The sequence below is a fragment of the Hyperolius riggenbachi genome, chromosome 5 (genome assembly GCF_040937935.1).
Source record: "Hyperolius riggenbachi isolate aHypRig1 chromosome 5, aHypRig1.pri, whole genome shotgun sequence".
NCBI lineage: Eukaryota > Metazoa > Chordata > Amphibia > Anura > Hyperoliidae > Hyperolius > Hyperolius riggenbachi.
The window spans coordinates 415,050,136-415,067,507 of NC_090650.1; the positions used below are offsets into that span (position 1 = coordinate 415,050,136).

Sequence of the window (17,372 nt, forward strand, 5' to 3'; positions counted from 1 at the left end):
ACATGCGACAACGATCGTTCGTTGAGAACGACGAACGAACTTTTAATTGATGAAAGAACGACCTAAGTAAAGATAGTTTTAAAAGGTGTGTAACGATCTGATCGTTAGAACGAACGTTACATCACGTAAAGCAACTATTGCGCCTGCGCATAAAAATGAGAAGTTTCACAGAGAAATAGTGAAATGCGCATGTCAAGCCTAGTACGAACGACCGTTTCCAACGATGTACTACTTTTGCAAACGATCGTCGTTGGTTAAAATCCGCCGAGACAGAACTTTCTTTTGTAGCGATTTGGCTCGTTCGTCGTTTGCCTTAATAGTCGGTGGTTCGTTTTTTGTAACGATCGTCGTTGGTAAAGATCGGGGAACGATCGTTACAAACGACTATAGTCGCATGTGTGTACGCACCTCAACGCTGTCTCCTCAGTTTATGAAACCACCGACTCCATGCACCCAAAATTGTTCCGACTCCTTAGTCTAATAAATTACCAGGCTTGTGGATTTTGGTACAAAAATCCAACTCTGACTCCTCAGTTTATGAAACTACCGACTCCAACTACGACTCCAGGCACCCAAAATTGCTCTGACTCCGACTCCACAGTCCTGGTTATATTTTAGCCACCATTTTTTAATACTGCACACCCAAGCCAGTTTCACAAGACTACTTATGTTCGTTAATAATCCTTTAATAATTCTCAAGCCTGAGGGAACCAAAGTGAATCAGACATTGCTTTTCCATACCTATCATTAATGCACACCAAACTCCTTCCTGTTAGAACAGAAACAAACTCGCCAAGTCTTTAAACATTCTATTTACAAAAGTTTTTTGCTTTTTACATATTTTTCTTGTTCATAAAAGTTAAAAATGGGCAAAGGAAAAAAAATGTCACCAATGGAATTCTATTCCTGGTTAAACGTACGTATATTCCTTTAACAATTCTACCCCCCAAAAAAGGTAAAAAGTCACCAGCATAAATATGTACAAAGTCTATAATATACTAAAATTCATATAAAGACAGTAAGCCTGGAAACAGTCCACCCCATGTATTGAGTCTTCCTTTCACGTCAGAGGTACATATGTACAAATCCACATTGCATATATTATAGGGAATCTTAAGGCAAAAACTGAAGGGTGCCAAGGCTCGACCTCAGATCCTAAAACGTTCCATTTCACATTCCATCTCCTAAAAGAGGAGAAATAAAAAGACTGTTAAAGGATATAATATTAGGATGCATTAAAGTGAACCAGTATGGAGGACAACATACATCTCAACTGGTGACAATACTTTTCTGATCAGCGAAGAAAAGAGATATCAAAGGTATATTGTTATTTTTTATTTATATAACGCCAACATTTTCCATAGCGCTGTGTACAGGTACTCTATAAAGCAAACAAGAGAAAGGGAAAACTCCACACAATATCCACAGTGAGATGTAAACAATTCTAATCTTTGTGCATCAGGTAAAACCAGCACAGCTGGACGGCTGACATGTTTCGAGTCGAAAGTTTTTCGGGCCAACACCTGGTGCTAGGATTAAGGGCTGCTGGCCAGAAACATGTCAGCCGTCCGGCTGTGCTCGTTTCACCTGATGTAATAAAGATTGGAATTTTTTACATCTCACTGTGGATATTGTGTGGAGTTTTCCCTTCCTCTTGTTTGCTGTTTGGATTAGAGTCACCTAACTCCTGCACTCTCTGTGAGTGGAGGTGTGCAGAGTCCCCCATACTTCTAAACTATAAAGCCTTGTTCTCCTGTGGTAGTCTTCAGGTCGGGGGTCACCTCTGCAGAGACTCTAGCGCAGGGGTCAGGAACCTTTTTGGCTAAGAGAGCCATAAACGCCACATTTTAAAATGTAATTCCGTGAGAGCCATACAATAGGTTTCAAACTGGGGCAGTAGGGCTCACGTTCATGTTGCCATCGAGATGTGTATACAGTTGATCCTCCAGGCAGCGGCAGTGTCAGACACTCTTCAGCTTCTCTTGGGTTTCAGCAACATCAGCAATTTCCCCAAGGGCCAGACAGGAGAAATACTGACTAACAATTTTTGTACAATTGTTGACTTGGGGGTTGATTCACTTTGTAGGATGAAATCTCCGCACTTTGGCCTAATAGGCTGCCTATCAAGTGACAGGCAGCCTATTGGGCCAATCAAAGAGCAGGGATCTTGTTCTACAAAGTCACTGGACCTGACAGAGTCCAGAGTGGGACAATTGGAGCAGCCATTTGTTTTGGGGTAGTGCGAGCGAGTCAGTAGTGTAGTAACGTACCTACTTTGAAAATGTTACTTATGCTGCCACACTAAGCGGTGCTGCTTGACCAGTCTAGCTTAGTGAATCAACCCCTACTGATTTGTCTGTGAGCCAGATGTAGCCATAGGTTCCCTACCCCCTGGTCTAGGGTGTTTACAGCAGCACCACGCCTCCAGCTATCAGCCTGTAGGTTGTATATTTTTTTTATATAGTGCAATATCTTCCGTAGCACTGCACATAGCACAAAACAAATCGTGGGGAGCATAGATACATGGGAGGTTATTTGGTATTTATATAGCACCAACATCTTCCACAGCACTGTGCAGAGTACGTAGTCTTGTCACTTAACCTCCTTGGCGGTAACCCCGTGTGACACGGAGTAAGCCGCCGGAGGGTGCCGCTCAGGCCCTGCTGGGCCGATTTACATAATTTTTTTTTTGCTGGACACAGCTAGCACTTTACTAGCTGCGCCAGCACACCGATCGCCGCCGCCCTGCTCCTGATCGCCGCTATCCGTTGTAGCGCGCGGCCCCCCCCCCCCAGACCCCGTGCGCTGTCTGGCCAATCAGTGCCAGGCAGCGCCGAGGGGTGGATCGGGACTCCCAATGACGCCACGACATCGCTGACGTCATCCCGCCCCGTCGCCACGGGGGAAGCCCTCCAGGAAATTCCGCTCTTTGAACGGGATTTCCTGATCGAAGCAGGCGGGGGGATGCCGCTGAGCAGCGGCTATCATGTAGCAAACCCTTGGCTCGCTACATGATTTAAAAAAAAAAAAAATAAATAACTGCTGTGCTGCCTCCTGGCGGAAGGTTTCATACTGCCAGGAGTGTTAAAGGGAACCTAAACTGAGAAGGATATGGACGTTTCAATTTTAAAATAGCAGTTGCCTGACTCTCCTGCTGATCCTGTGTGTCTAATACATTTAGCCACAGCCCCTCAACAAGCATGCCGATCAGGTGCTCTGACTGAAGTCAGACTGAATTAGCTGCATGCTTGTTTCAGGTGTGTGATTCAGCCACTACTGCAGCCAAAGAGATCAGCAGGACTGCCAAGCAACTGGTATTGTTTAAAAGGAAACCTTCATATACCTCCCAGTTTAGGTTCCCTTTAACTGTCCCTCAGAGGGGCTCACAATATAATCCCTACCACAGTCATATGTATGTATTTATCTTTTTTCTAGTGTATGTATCGTAATATAACCAATTAATGTATCTATATGTTTTTGGGGGATGTGGGAGGAAACCCACACAGACACAGGGAAAACATACAAACTCTGTGCAGATAGTGGCCTAGCTGGGACTCATAACTCATGGACCCAGCGCTGTAAGGTGAGAGCGCCAACCGCTACGCCACCCTGCTGCCACAAACCCTACATTGCTGAATGTCCCGATTGTCCAAATACATACATAGCTGATGATTGATTTGAGACATAACCAATACTGGTATATTTTATTATTTTGCTGTAATTTATCATATGAACCACTAGCAGGAGCCCTTGGGAGCTTACAGGTTAGTGTGTTGGAGACATAAGGGAAGGAGACACAGGATACTACAATATGTATACTGACATATTTCTGTTTGTAATGTATTGCAGTTCCCTAAAAAAGTAGATAAGGACAAAGTACAGAGACTCTCAGTTAAAAGGATACCCGAGGTGACATGATGAGATAGACATGGGTATGTACATTGCCTAGCATTTCTTTCTCTGCCTTAAAGAGTTAAATATCAGGTATGAAAGTGGCTGACTCAGTCCTGACTCAGACAGGAAGTGACTACAGTGTGACCCTCACTGATAAGAAATTCCAACTATAAAACACTTTCCTAGCAGAAAATGGCTTCTGAGAGCAGGAAAGAGATAAAAAGGTTCAATAGTTCATAGATTTCAGCTCTGGCACACTTCAATGAATGGGTCATTGAGCAAAAACAACAAAACGGTTAAAAATTCAAAAAGTAGATTTAAACATAAAATAAAACTGTGGAATATCTTAAAAAGTCATTTTTAGGAGAAGGAAGATAGATACAATTGCTTATTTCATTAGCTTTTTTTTTTTTTTTTGCCTCGGGTGTCCTTTAAAGCGGATCTGAACTCCTACAAAGAGGAGATACTTGGCTCAAGATGGAAGCAATTTCTCACTACCGAAGTTATGTACAGGTAAAATATGTTATTCACACTTTGCCATACAGGCTTGACCTTTGTGTACCATACAGTTTATTAAAACATTTCCCTGTTAGACATGCGATTATTTGTGGTATACGTATGCAGACTCAGGGATTGGCTGAACCTAGCAAACTGGCACATTCATTGATGATTAGCATTTGACAATGCACTGGTTGGTTGGTAATAGTCACTTGGTGGTGTGGACCTGCGAGGGTCTTTGCTGATCCCCCCCACAATTAGTAGTCAAGTGGGGTGTAGCTATCTCGCAAGTAATCCACCTCTTGGGTGACCCCAAACAAATGTGCACCAGTGCACTTGCTTACAATGTATGGTCAGATTTGACAGCTAGGTGAAATACATGTGTGCATGCGTTATACGCCAGCACATATACACTGGTAAGTGTTTAATGTCATAACGTCCCCATAGGGGACATGAATTCCTTCACAGAAGGTTGCTGGGTAAAGTGGTGGTCACCAAGAGGGTGTTTAGCAGTGAGATACAATGAAGCAAAAGAAGTGCCACTCAACAATTGTTTCGCCTATCAAAACAAGGCGTCGTCAGGAGATTATGTTACACAGCATCAAAGTATATACAATATGTACAAGCCCTCCACCCAACCGATAAAGTTTCCCCCAGCACCCTGCTCAAGTCAGAGCTGGTTTGTCGAGTGGTAGCCAGGCTTAAATAGTCACTATGGGTACGCCCCCTATGAGCAACGCCCCCTCACCTCCTAAGAGTGTATACAGGTCACCGGCCTCCTCTATTTTCAGTATGCGTCCACCCTCTGTATAGGTGGATGCATGTTCGGTAAACAGTGCTCGGCGCGCTGGACACTTCCTAGTCCAGGACGTCACATCCTGTGACGTCATCTGCGCTGTCTGTATGCGTTGCACTCAGTAGGCATTCCCAATACGCAGGTCCACGCCCACTGGTTTCTATGGAAACCCCCATACACCTTCCTCTTCTATACACCGAGCCACTTTTATCAGCCAGGCCGCTTATTAGCGTTTTTTGTGTGCAGGACACCGGACTGGCTAGATGGCCGCTCATAACACAGACATCCTGGCGCTCGTATCTGGATGCGAATAACGTGTACTCATTGTATGCACTGCCTGTGTGCATTTGCACTCTACAGGCATTTCCACTGTATAGAACCACGCCCCCTGGTTGTTATAGTAACCCCCATACACCTCGCCGTTCCGTGACCATAACCACTCATACCAGCCAGATCGGTTTGTTATGTGCAGTACAACGGACCAGCCTGGGACTATTAATGACCCAGACAATATGGTACTCGTATCTGGATGTGCGCAGCATTCCTCTATACATCAATGGCTACAACGTCAGAGTGTAGTGCTCCCATTTGGGATCACCACCGTCCCTTATATAAACATAAGCATATATATGCATGAGCATGATGGCCCATACAATGCGGGACCTATCATTTGCCCGCACCTCTGTCTAGGGACGCCCAAGTCCATTTGTGGAAGATCTCAAAACAGGGGGGGGGGGGGGCACTGGTGGGGGGTCATAACAAGACAAGGGGGCGGGGGAGAGGGGGTGAAGGGAGTTGAACCACTTGTGGACTCTATAAAGATTAGAGGCTCATCACCTCTGTGAGGGGTACAGTGATTAGCGGGGGGGGGGGGGTGGGGGTGGGGGGGGTATGTTCTTAGGGGGAGGAGAGTCAGCAGATTACGTTTATATATTGTCTACATATAGAGGGCTAGATGAAACCCTTTATAGAGAATTCTTCGTTCAGGCCTCTAGGGGCTATACAATCAAGGCGAAAAATCCATGCCAACTCCAGCTGTAAAAGCTTCTTGTCCAGGTCCCCACCTCTTTTCCCCTGCCTCCACTGTTGCACCCCCCAAAAGGAGATGGCGAACGGATCTGATGTATGATATGTGTTCATGTGTTTGGACACTGGGTGTCTCTTTTGTGTTTTATATCACCGACATGCTCCAGGACCCTATCCTTCAGGGCCCTAGTCGTCTTGCCTATATATAATAGATCGCAGTCGCATCCCGCTGCATATACAAGACCTCTGGTATTACAATTGAAAAAACTCCTGATGGTGAAGGTCCTGTTAACCGATTTCGCCCAGAAATCCTTCCTTTTTGCTATAAATGGACAGGCCTTACAATGGCCGCATCTAAAGCAACCCATGGGTTTGGGTGGTAGCCAATTTAGATACGTTCTGTCCTCTTTGCTACCTGTGTAGGTACTATGAACTAACATATCTTTTAGATTTTCCGTTCGTCTGTACGTAATGGATGGTCTGGGTGCTAGGTGTCTGGTCAATTCTTTATCCTGATGGAGGACTGGCCAGTATTTCTCCATGATTGCGTAAATTTGATGTGATTGTTGTGAAAAAGAGCCTATCATCCTCACTGTGGACGTCTGGTCTGGTGTTGGGAATACTTTTACTTTCAGAGTATCATCTCTTTTGCTCTCCTATACGCTTTGTTCGTTACATTCTCTGGAAAACCCCTCTGCCGAAATCGATGTTTCAAAAGTCTGCTCTCCTCCTCAAAACCCACCTCTGTAGAACAATTTCTTCTCGCCCGCAAAAACTGTCCGACTGGAATGCCAGCCTTAAGTGATCTGGGATGAGCGCTTTCCCAGTGAAGTAGAGCATTCGTTGCCGTGGTCTTCCTAAAAATCTTTGTACTTAAAGTACCGGTCGGTTCTTTATTGATTTCCAAGTCAAGGAAAGTGATTTTGTTGGGATTTATTTCATGAGTGAAATGCATGCCCACTTTGTGAGTTTTGTGGAGGTATTGAATGACAACAAAGAGATCGCTTGATCCCTCCCACAAAATTAAGATATCATCTATAAATCTTCCCCAGAACGAAATGTGGGATGTGAAGAACAATAGGTCCTCGTTGAACACACATGTGTCTTCCCACCAGCCCAGGAACAGATTTGCATATGAGGGGGCACACGTCGTCCCCATAGCACTGCCCCTGAGCTGGTGGTACCACCTGTCATCAAAAGTAAAGGTATTGTGGGTCAGGATAAATTCCAAAGCTCTCAATAGGAAATCCGAGTGGGCACCTAAATGTACACCCCTTGATCTGAGAAAGCCTTACAAGCACTTAGTGATCTACAAGCAGAAAATGAAGGAATTAAAGGGATGACTCAGTCAAGTACGTTACATTCTAAGAGTACCTATTGCCCCCCATTCTCTCAACATACCCATATTCAAACCTTTGTAAACATGGTAGTGAGAGACCTGCGGAAGTTAGAGAAACAGACATTTCAGAGAAGGGAGAGAATAATGAACCTTACAGAGAAAGAGGCAGCAGCTTTGAGAAGTTTAAAAGAAAACAAAGAAATGGTAATTAAACCTGCCGATAAGGGGGGAAATGTGGTTATTATGGATGTAGAAAAATATGTACAGATGTGTGAACAAATACTGAATCAGAGTGGACAGTACGGTATATTGAAAAAGAACCCGTTAAACGAAAATAGATTGGCCCTCAAAGCCCTCTTGGAAGAAGGTTTGGGCTTGGGTGCTATTGACAAGAGTGACTATGAACATCTAAAACAGTCCATTAAGCACCCAATTACATCGCAGTGTTCTCCCCAGAGCCTTTCAGCTGGGCGGAGCGCCCACCTGACCCTGCCCTCCCGCCGGCTGCCGTTTGCCCTGGTCTGTGGCAGAATTACTGTACTTTCTCCTATTGAATCATTACAGCGAGCAGAGCAGCAGCTGTGTCTGTGCAGCCAGCTCGCTGTCATTCAGGGAGATATCTCCGCCCTCTTCCCCAGCTCCCTTCGTAGTGTAGAGGGGCGGGGAAAGCTCCTGTGAAGTTACACGCAGGACAGATAAACTTACACCGCGGGATGCCTGGCTCAGTTCATTCCACCGGCAAGTCTCCTGTCATAATGGGGGAGGGGGGCTGTCTCGAAGCCGTTGCTGTGTGGTAAATGCTTTTTATATGCAGATAGCATTAGATTAGCTTCACACACTTGTACAGTACTGTCCTCACTAATGACTAACTGTGGAAAGGAGAGCTGTAACATCGCAGATTTCTGCTGAGAGATTATAAAAAGGTGGCATTTCTGACCTTATTTCTAGAAAATAAAAAAGCAGTTTAGCTGTAATCTTAGCTAAACTTGGAAAATACTTGTGGTTATTGCAGTCTAAACTTTAGAGCACTTTATTCAGCAGCCTCCATGATTGTCCCTCTTAAAGTAAGTGCGTGTGTGCGTGAGTGTGGTGTGCATGTGTGAGAGAGCACGCTGTGTGTGTGTTTATGGTGTGTGTGTTTTATCCTGGGCTGTCCATAATCCAGTAGTACCTAGCATATCCCCCCCCAGGCAACCAGTGGTGTGATTCCGCACCCTGGGCTCGATTCACAAAAGTGTGGTAACTGCTCTCAGAGCAGCTATCACGTGATCTGCCGGCGCCAAGGTTTACGCGCGTACACCACTACTCCGCATGGTAAAGGAAGGTTTGCATGAAACACGCAGCCGATCGCGCGCAAACCTTCCTTCATCATGGGGAGTAATGGAGTACGCGCGCAAACCTCGTTGCGCCGGCAGATCACGTGATAGCTGCTCTGAGAGTAGTTATCACACTTGTGTATCAACCCCCCAGTGTGACCCTACCCACCCGGCTACTTTTTCATGCCACCCGGCTGAAAAAATATTCTGGGGAGAACACTGCATCGGTTTTCTATGCCCTACCTAAAATACATAAACATGGGACCAGCCCACCAGGGAGACCTATAGTATCGGGTAGAGGCAACCTTACAGATACTCTCAGTCAGTACGTGGACTCCTTTTTGAGACCTTTCGTGGAGTCCCTGCCGTCGTATCTACGGGATACAAAGGATGTCCTGGTAAGAATCCAGGACATCCAAGTATCAGAGACAAGTTTCCTTGCCAGCCTGGATGTCGAGGCATTATATAGTAATATCCAACATGACCTTGGCATTCAGGCTGTGCAATATTTTCTCAGATCAAGGGGTGTACATTTAGGTGCCCACTCGGATTTCCTATTGAGAGCTTTGGAATTTATCCTGACCCACAATACCTTTACTTTTGATGACAGGTGGTACCACCAGCTCAGGGGCAGTGCTATGGGGACGACGTGTGCCCCCTCATATGCAAATCTGTTCCTGGGCTGGTGGGAAGACACATGTGTGTTCAACGAGGACCTATTGTTCTTCACATCCCACATTTCGTTCTGGGGAAGATTTATAGATTATAACTTAATTTTGTGGGAGGGATCAAGCGATCTCTTTGTGAGTTTTGTGGAGGTATTGAATGACAACAAAGTGGGCATGCATTTCACTCATGAAATAAATCCCAACAAAATCACTTTCCTTGACTTGGAAATCAATAAAGAACCGACCGGTACTTTAAGTACAAAGATTTTTAGGAAGACCACGGCAACGAATGCTCTACTTCACTGGGAAAGCGCTCATCCCAGATCACTTAAGGCTGGCATTCCAGTCGGACAGTTTTTGCGGGCGAGAAGAAATTGTTCTACAGAGGTGGGTTTTGAGGAGGAGAGCAGACTTTTGAAACATCGATTTCGGCAGAGTAGTTTTCCAGAGAATGTAACGAACAAAGCGTATAGGAGAGCAAAAGAGATGATACTCTGAAAGTAAAAGTATTCCCAACACCAGACCAGACGTCCACAGTGAGGATGATAGGCTCTTTTTCACAACAATCACATCAAATTTACGCAATCATGGAGAAATACTGGCCAGTCCTCCATCAGGATAAAGAATTGACCAGACACCTAGCACCCAGACCATCCATTACGTACAGACGAACGGAAAATCTAAAAGATATGTTAGTTCATAGTACCTACACAGGTAGCAAAGAGGACAGAACGTATAAATTGGCTACCACCCAAACCCATGGGTTGCTTTAGATGCGGCCATTGTAAGGCCTGTCCATTTATAGCAAAAAGGAAGGATTTCTGGGCGAAATCGGTTAACAGGACCTTCACCATCAGGAGTTTTTTCAATTGTAATACCAGAGGTCTTGTATATGCAGCGGGATGCGACTGCGATCTATTATATATAGGCAAGACGACTAGGGCCCTGAAGGATAGGGTCCTGGAGCATGTCGGTGATATAAAACACAAAAGAGACACCCCAGTGTCCAAACACATGAACACATATCATACATCAGATCCGTTCGCCATCTCCTTTTGGGGGGTGCAACAGTGGAGGCAGGGGAAAAGAGGTGGGGACCTGGACAAGAAGCTTTTACAGCTGGAGTTGGCATGGATTTTTCGCCTTGATTGTATAGCCCCTAGAGGCCTGAACGAAGAATTCTCTATAAAGGGTTTCATCTAGCCCTCTATATGTAGACAATATATAAACGTAATCTGCTGACTCTCCTCCCCCTAAGAACATACCCCCCCCCCCCCCCGCTAATCACTGTACCCCTCACAGAGGTGATGAGCCTCTAATCTTTATTAGAGTCCACAAGTGGTTCAACTCCCTTCACCCCCTCTCCCCCGCCCCCTTGTCTTGTTATGACCCCCCACCAGTGCACCCCCCCCCCCCCCCCCCGTTTTGAGATCTTCCACAAATGGACTTGGGCGTCCCTAGACAGAGGTGCGGGCAAATGATAGGTCCCGCATTGTATGGGCCATCATGCTCATGCATATATATGCTTATGTTTATATAAGGGACGGTGGTGATCCCAAATGGGAGCACTACACTCTGACGTTGTAGCCATTGATGTATAGAGGAATGCTGCGCACATCCAGATACGAGTACCATATTGTCTGGGTCATTAATAGTCCCAGGCTGGTCCGTTGTACTGCACATATCAACCGATCTGGCTGGTATGAGTGGTTATGGTCACGGAACGGCGAGGTGTATGGGGGGTTACTATAACAACCAGGGGGCGTGGTTCTATACAATGGAAATGCCTGTAGAGTGCAAATGCACACAGGCAGTGCATACAATGAGTACACGTTATTCGCATCCAGATACGAGCGCCAGGATGTCTGTGTTATGAGCGGCCATCTAGCCAGTCCGGTGTCCTGCACACAAAAAAACGCTAATAAGCGGCCTGGCTGATAAAAGTGGCTCGGTGTATAGAAGAGGAAGGTGTATGGGGGTTTCCATAGAAACCAGTGGGCGTGGACCTGCGTATTGGGAATGCCTACTGAGTGCAACGCATACAGACAGCGCAGATGACGTCACAGGATGTGACGTCCTGGACTAGGAAGTGTCCAGCGCGCCGAGCACTGTTTACCGAACATGCATCCACCTATACAGAGGGTGGACGCATACTGAAAATAGAGGAGGCCGGTGACCTGTATACACTCTTAGGAGGTGAGGGGACGTTGCTCATAGTGACTATTTAAGCCTGGCTACCACTCGACAAACCAGCTCTGACTTGAGCAGGGTGCTGGGGGAAACTTTATCGGTTGGGTGGAGGGCTTGTACATATTGTATATACTTTGATGCTGTGTAACATAATCTCCTGACGCCTTGTTTTGATAGGCGAAACAATTGTTGAGTGGCACTTCTTTTGCTTCATTGTATCTCACTGCTAAACACCCTCTTGGTGACCACCACTTTACCCAGCAACCTTCTGTGAAGGAATTCATGTCCCCTATGGGGACGTTATGACATTAAACACTTACCAGTGTATATGTGCTGGCGTATAACGCATGCACACATGTATTTCACCTAGCTGTCAAATCTGACCATACATTGTAAGCAAGTGCACTGGTGCACATTTGTTTGGGGTCACCCAAGAGGTGGATTACTTGCAAGATAGCTACACCCCACTTGACTACTAATTGTGGGGGGGGATCAGCAAAGACCCTCGCAGGTCCACACCACCAAGTGACTATTACCAACCAACCAGTGCATTGTCAAATGCTAATCATCAATGAATGTGCCAGTTTGCTAGGTTCAGCCAATCCCTGAGTCTGCATACGTATACCACAAATAATCGCATGTCTAACAGGGAAATGTTTTAATAAACTGTATGGTACACAAAGGTCAAGCCTCAAGATGGAAGCCTCTGGATAGTAGAGGGGTTTCCTTGATTATCTTCTTACACCCCTCCGAGTGCCTCAAGAGATTCACAATGTTTAATGTGAATCTCTTGAGGCAACCCCTTCCTCCTATTGTGTCACAAGCCCCTCCCTTTAGATTGTAAGCCTTTGGCAGGGCCCTCCTTCCTCGTGTATCCTACCTGCTCAAGTAATTCACGTCAGTGTTCTACCCAGGCTCTTTTTAGCTGGGTGCTCCACCCGGCTAGTTTTGGTGAGCACCTGGCTGTCATCAGCTCACCTCCTCCTCTGCTGTAAGCAGAATTGTGCAGAGAAGTGCCGGCTCTGCATTCTCTCATCTCTCCCCACCCGGCTACCTTTTCATGCCCCGCGGCTGGAAAATAAATTCTGGTGATATCAGTGTATGATATGGCATTGTGTGTCTTACTGCTTATTGCCTGTATTGTCTGATACCACTATTATCGTCTGCAACCTTAAAGAGACTAACAATTTTCATCCTTATTTCTTCTATCCTATAAGTTCCTATGCCTGTTCTAATGTGCTCTGGCTTACTGCAGCCTTTCCTAATTGCACAGTGGCTGTATTATCTCTGTTATATGATCTAATCTTCTCTCCTCTGACGGGTCTGTCCGGCTGAGGCAGTCAAGCTGGAATGTGCTGTGCTGCTTGAGATTGGATAGAAGCTATACACACCCTCTCCAGGCCCCCTACACACTGTATCACTCACACACTGAGCTCCTCAGCGTATCACTTGCTAGGTCTTTTGTTTGTAAACACTGCATAAAACTGGCAATTACAAGCCAGGATTGCAGTAGGGAGTGGCAGAAACCGCACAGAGGGGCCCAGGAGAACGTAATGAACAGAATGGTATGCTTTTTATTTTAAGAATTTTACAGTACAGATTCTCTTTAACCCATTCGCGTTCCGTCGTTTTCACTTGAGCAATGTTCACCTCCCATTGATTAGCCTATAACTTTATCACTACTTCTCACAATGAACTGATCTATATCTTGTTTTTTCCGCCACCAATTAAGCTTTCTTTGGGGGGTACATTTTGCTAAGAGCCACTTTACTGTAAATGCATTTTAACAGGAAAAATAAGAAAAAACGGAAAAAATTCATTTCTCAGTTTTCAGCCATTATAGTTTTAAAATAATACATGCCTCCATAATTAAAACTCACGTATTGTATTTGCCCATATGTCCCGGTTATTACACCGTTAAAATTATGTCCCTATCACAATGTATGGCGACAATATTTTATTTGGAAATAAAGGTGCATTTTTTCCGTTTTGCATCTATCAGTATTTCCAAGTTTTCATCTTTACATTGATATTTAAAAAGTTTAGACCCTTAGGTAAATATTTACATGTTTTTTTTTTATATTAAACAATTTATTTGGGTATTTTTGGGAGGGTGGGATGTAAACCATAGTTTTTTAAGGTTCTTGTGTGTTGATTTAAATTTTTTTTACTTTTTGTTGTAGTTTTACTTTTTGGCCACAAGATGGCGGCCATGAGTTTCTTTACATGACGTCACTCTAAGCGTAACACACGCTTAGAGTGACGCATCGGGGAGGCAACAGCCAGAAAAAGCGAAGCTTCCGAGAGAAGCTGTCGCTTTTTCAGCGGGGGAGAGGAATCAGTGATCGGGCATCATAGCCCGATTCACTGATTGCCTGGCTAACGAACCGCGAGCGCGCATGGTTCCTGGACGTAGTTTCTACGTCCAGGAACCAAAATAGGTTAATTATTGTCCTTAGTTGTGCATTATGTTGCCACCATATAAATCCATTAATAAGTTGCTCGTGCCTGTGTTCTGCGCCTACACAAGTCCTGGTTTATGCAAAGTGCCAAAAGCAATGTTGGACATCAATAGTTAGCATTTTTTGCCTGGACAGCCGATACCACAAAAATACATACCTGCACCAGCTGTGATTTGTCATAGTCTTTACGGTGTCTGTAAATACACTGGCTCAGCAGAGCGTACAACTTCTCCAGCTGCAGAATATTATAACCTCTGGTCTTCTGCACCACTCTCTCCAAGAGTTTCTAAAATAAACAAAAAGAGTCATTACTCTAACAAACTGTAAAAGGACAAGATTAGAAATAAGATTAAGAAAAAAAAAATACAAAAAAAGAAAAAAAACACAAAAAGAAAAAAAAAAAAAAGTGTTTGTGATGTCACCATTAAAGAGAATCTCCAGTGAAAATGTAATAAAGAGTTTTTCATTTTTACATTATGTATAAATGATTTAGTCAGTGTTTGCCTGTTGTAAAATCTTTCCTCTTCCTGATTTTCATTCTGGCATTTATCACATGGTGACATTGTTACTGCTGGCAGGTGATAACACTGGAAGTAGCTGATGCTTGCTTTTTTGGCAGTTGGAAACAGCCATTTCACACAATGCAACAAAGTTCACAGACAGGAAACTGCCAGGACCATGGTCCTCACAGTTTCCTGTGGGAGGGGTTTTCACCACAATATCAGTCATACAGAGCCCCCTGATGATCAGTTTGTGAAAAGGAATAGATTTCTCATGTAAAAGGGGGCATCAGCTACTGACTGGGATGAAGTTCGATTCTTGGTCATGGTCTCTCTTTAAAGCAGACCTAAACGAAACGTCCTTTACAATAAATGATACATAAGCTGAAAGAATAGTCTTTTACCTTCCCCAACTACTGTTAGCTACTTGAATGTTCAGGTGTAGAGAGGCCTCTATTTTCTGATTCACACTGTTCATTTTTCTTCCTCCTCTCTCTCACTTTTGCAGTATAAAGCAATTCTATGCCTTAGTTCTAGTTTCAAGCTTAGTAACAGCCTGGGAGGCTCAATCACTTTAGAGACCGACAATTCCCTGTTGCCGAGATTACACCGATATACAGCCCTGAACTGGATATAATTGAAATGACCGTGCGTTCAGAGCTGTACATCAGGCACCTCAGCAGCAGTGTAAGGCTTTATTTCCACTAAGCCCAAATCTGCAGTGTTTCCCAGCATATGAGTGGGGCGGGGAAAACACTGCCTGCCTACCTAGTGGCTTCCCATCGAGATCTCACAGCATGCAGCGGAATCACTATAGCAGTGTGTGGCAAACCGGCCCTACGTGTGCTCCCATGATGCCATGTGCTGGAGAAGAAGCTACTGCCGCGGCATGAAGTGACTGGAGGTGCCAGCCTTCGATAACAAAAGGGAGGGTAAAAAAATTAACCCTTTAAAGCGGATCCGAGATGAGAAACTAACTATAACAAGAAACTTGTCTATATATCTTATCTAAAGTTTAGATAGTTTACACAGCATATCTAGCTGCAAACAGCTTTAAAAGTTTATAATTATTCTATTCCTGTGATACAATGAGGGCAGCCATGTTCTGTTTGTCACATTGTCAAAGGCTGAGGACTGGAGATGCTATAAGCTTGCCTGTGTGTAAATTCAGTCCCCTCTCCTCCTCCCTCTGAAATCTCTGGCTAGTAACCTCCTCCTCCTGCCCAGACTGAGCTCCCATAAGACCTTGCTACAGTGCCAAGGCACTGTGAAAAAGTTGTGGGCGAGGCTTGTTTAGTTTATAGGGAATTTGAGTATTAAAAAAAAAAAATGTAGCTTGAAGAATGTCCTATAAAACTATATGAAACAATTTTGCAATGAGTAAGTGTATCTCGGATCCACTTTAATTACCTACTCAGAAATTGCCACAGCAGGTTTTACTTTTTTCTCTCTTATATGTGCAACTGTGTATTCTAATGTTTAGGTCTGCTTTAATAATCATAGGACTGACTGTGGGAGCCTCGTTATGGCCAGAGCACACTCTTGCGTTGTTCTCAGTTGTAGTGCATTCTGGGAACACACTACTGCTCAGTGCATGATCAGGCAGCGCTGTCTGATGTCCATGCCTATCGTACAGTGTTGGAATAAGCACAGCAAGTGAAGAGTGGGCTCAGGCCCCAAGTCTTTTCCCATGTTCTGAAGGAACAGCTCCAATTAAATAGCTCGGTGTGTGACATGCCTTAAGCTGATGGTGATCAACATGGAGCACCGGCACTGGCTCAGACAGGATATCCATGATTTTCTCCACAGGGATGAGTTTCTGCTGCTCCACCTGCATCTGTCTCCCGCGGGTCATTCTCAGAATGCACAAGTCTAAAAAGATTTAAATGAAAATTACTTTACAATTGTGTCTTAAATTCCACACTTTAAGACTGTCAGGGAGTATCTCAATTTATACAAGTGAAGCATTTTGAACACACTGTAACTAGTTTACAAAAACGGATTATACAAACAAACCGCTTCACTATGCAATATTCCGGTTCCGTAAAGAGAACCTGAGGAGGGTTTCTGACATCAGTATTAGTTATGAGAAAGGTAGTGGAGCACCTCTTCTGCTTGCCCTGGGATGTGCCTTGGCAAGATCTGGCAGCACCCCAAAACACTCTTCAATATATAGCAATAGAGCCGGCACCATCTGTATTAAATGCTCTTTTATTAATTCAAAAATTGCTTGTCAGCCATCATAGCAACTTTTCAAAGCAAAAAAGCTTCTTTGTCAAGCTAAGCTGCAAGGGAAATTTGCCTTGCAACTTAGCTTGACAAAGAAGCTTTATTGGACACAGAGGCACATTCGGCACAACGCTCAGCCTCTGTGTCCTTATAGTTTGCCCCCAGACCCCCACCCACGCTGATTGTCGCTAGTCGGCTGTTTACCTTTCTGCTGCCATTCACCGCCGCTCCCCCGCAGATAACCTGTCCCTCACAGTCACTGCCACCGGTCACTGTACAATTATACGAATGCAACTGCGAGGCCTTGCTCCGGCGTCCAAAAGCTTCCTGTGCAGTACGAGAAAAATCTGTGCTGAAAACTCCCGGAGACGCGTGCGGCCGCGCAGGCACAGTTGCATTCATCTAGTTCGACGAATAATTGGACAGTGACCGGCGGCTGGGGAACAGAGGATTC

General features: G+C 44.8%; 1 protein-coding gene across 1 annotated transcript in view; it reads right to left on the reverse strand.

Moving 5' to 3' along the window:
* Positions 1–1,029: 1,029 nt before the first annotated feature.
* The window catches only part of ATAD2 (ATPase family AAA domain containing 2), a 92,032-nt gene continuing 75,689 nt past the window's right edge, over positions 1,030–17,372 (reverse strand). Inside the window, exons 26-28 of the mRNA XM_068237990.1 lie at positions 16,428–16,561; positions 14,347–14,475; positions 1,030–1,184 (exon numbers count right to left, since the gene is read on the reverse strand). Of these exons, the coding sequence (XP_068094091.1) occupies positions 1,149–1,184; positions 14,347–14,475; positions 16,428–16,561 (299 nt within the window). The 3' untranslated portion in view covers positions 1,030–1,148. The remainder of the gene's footprint in view (positions 1,185–14,346; positions 14,476–16,427; positions 16,562–17,372) is intronic.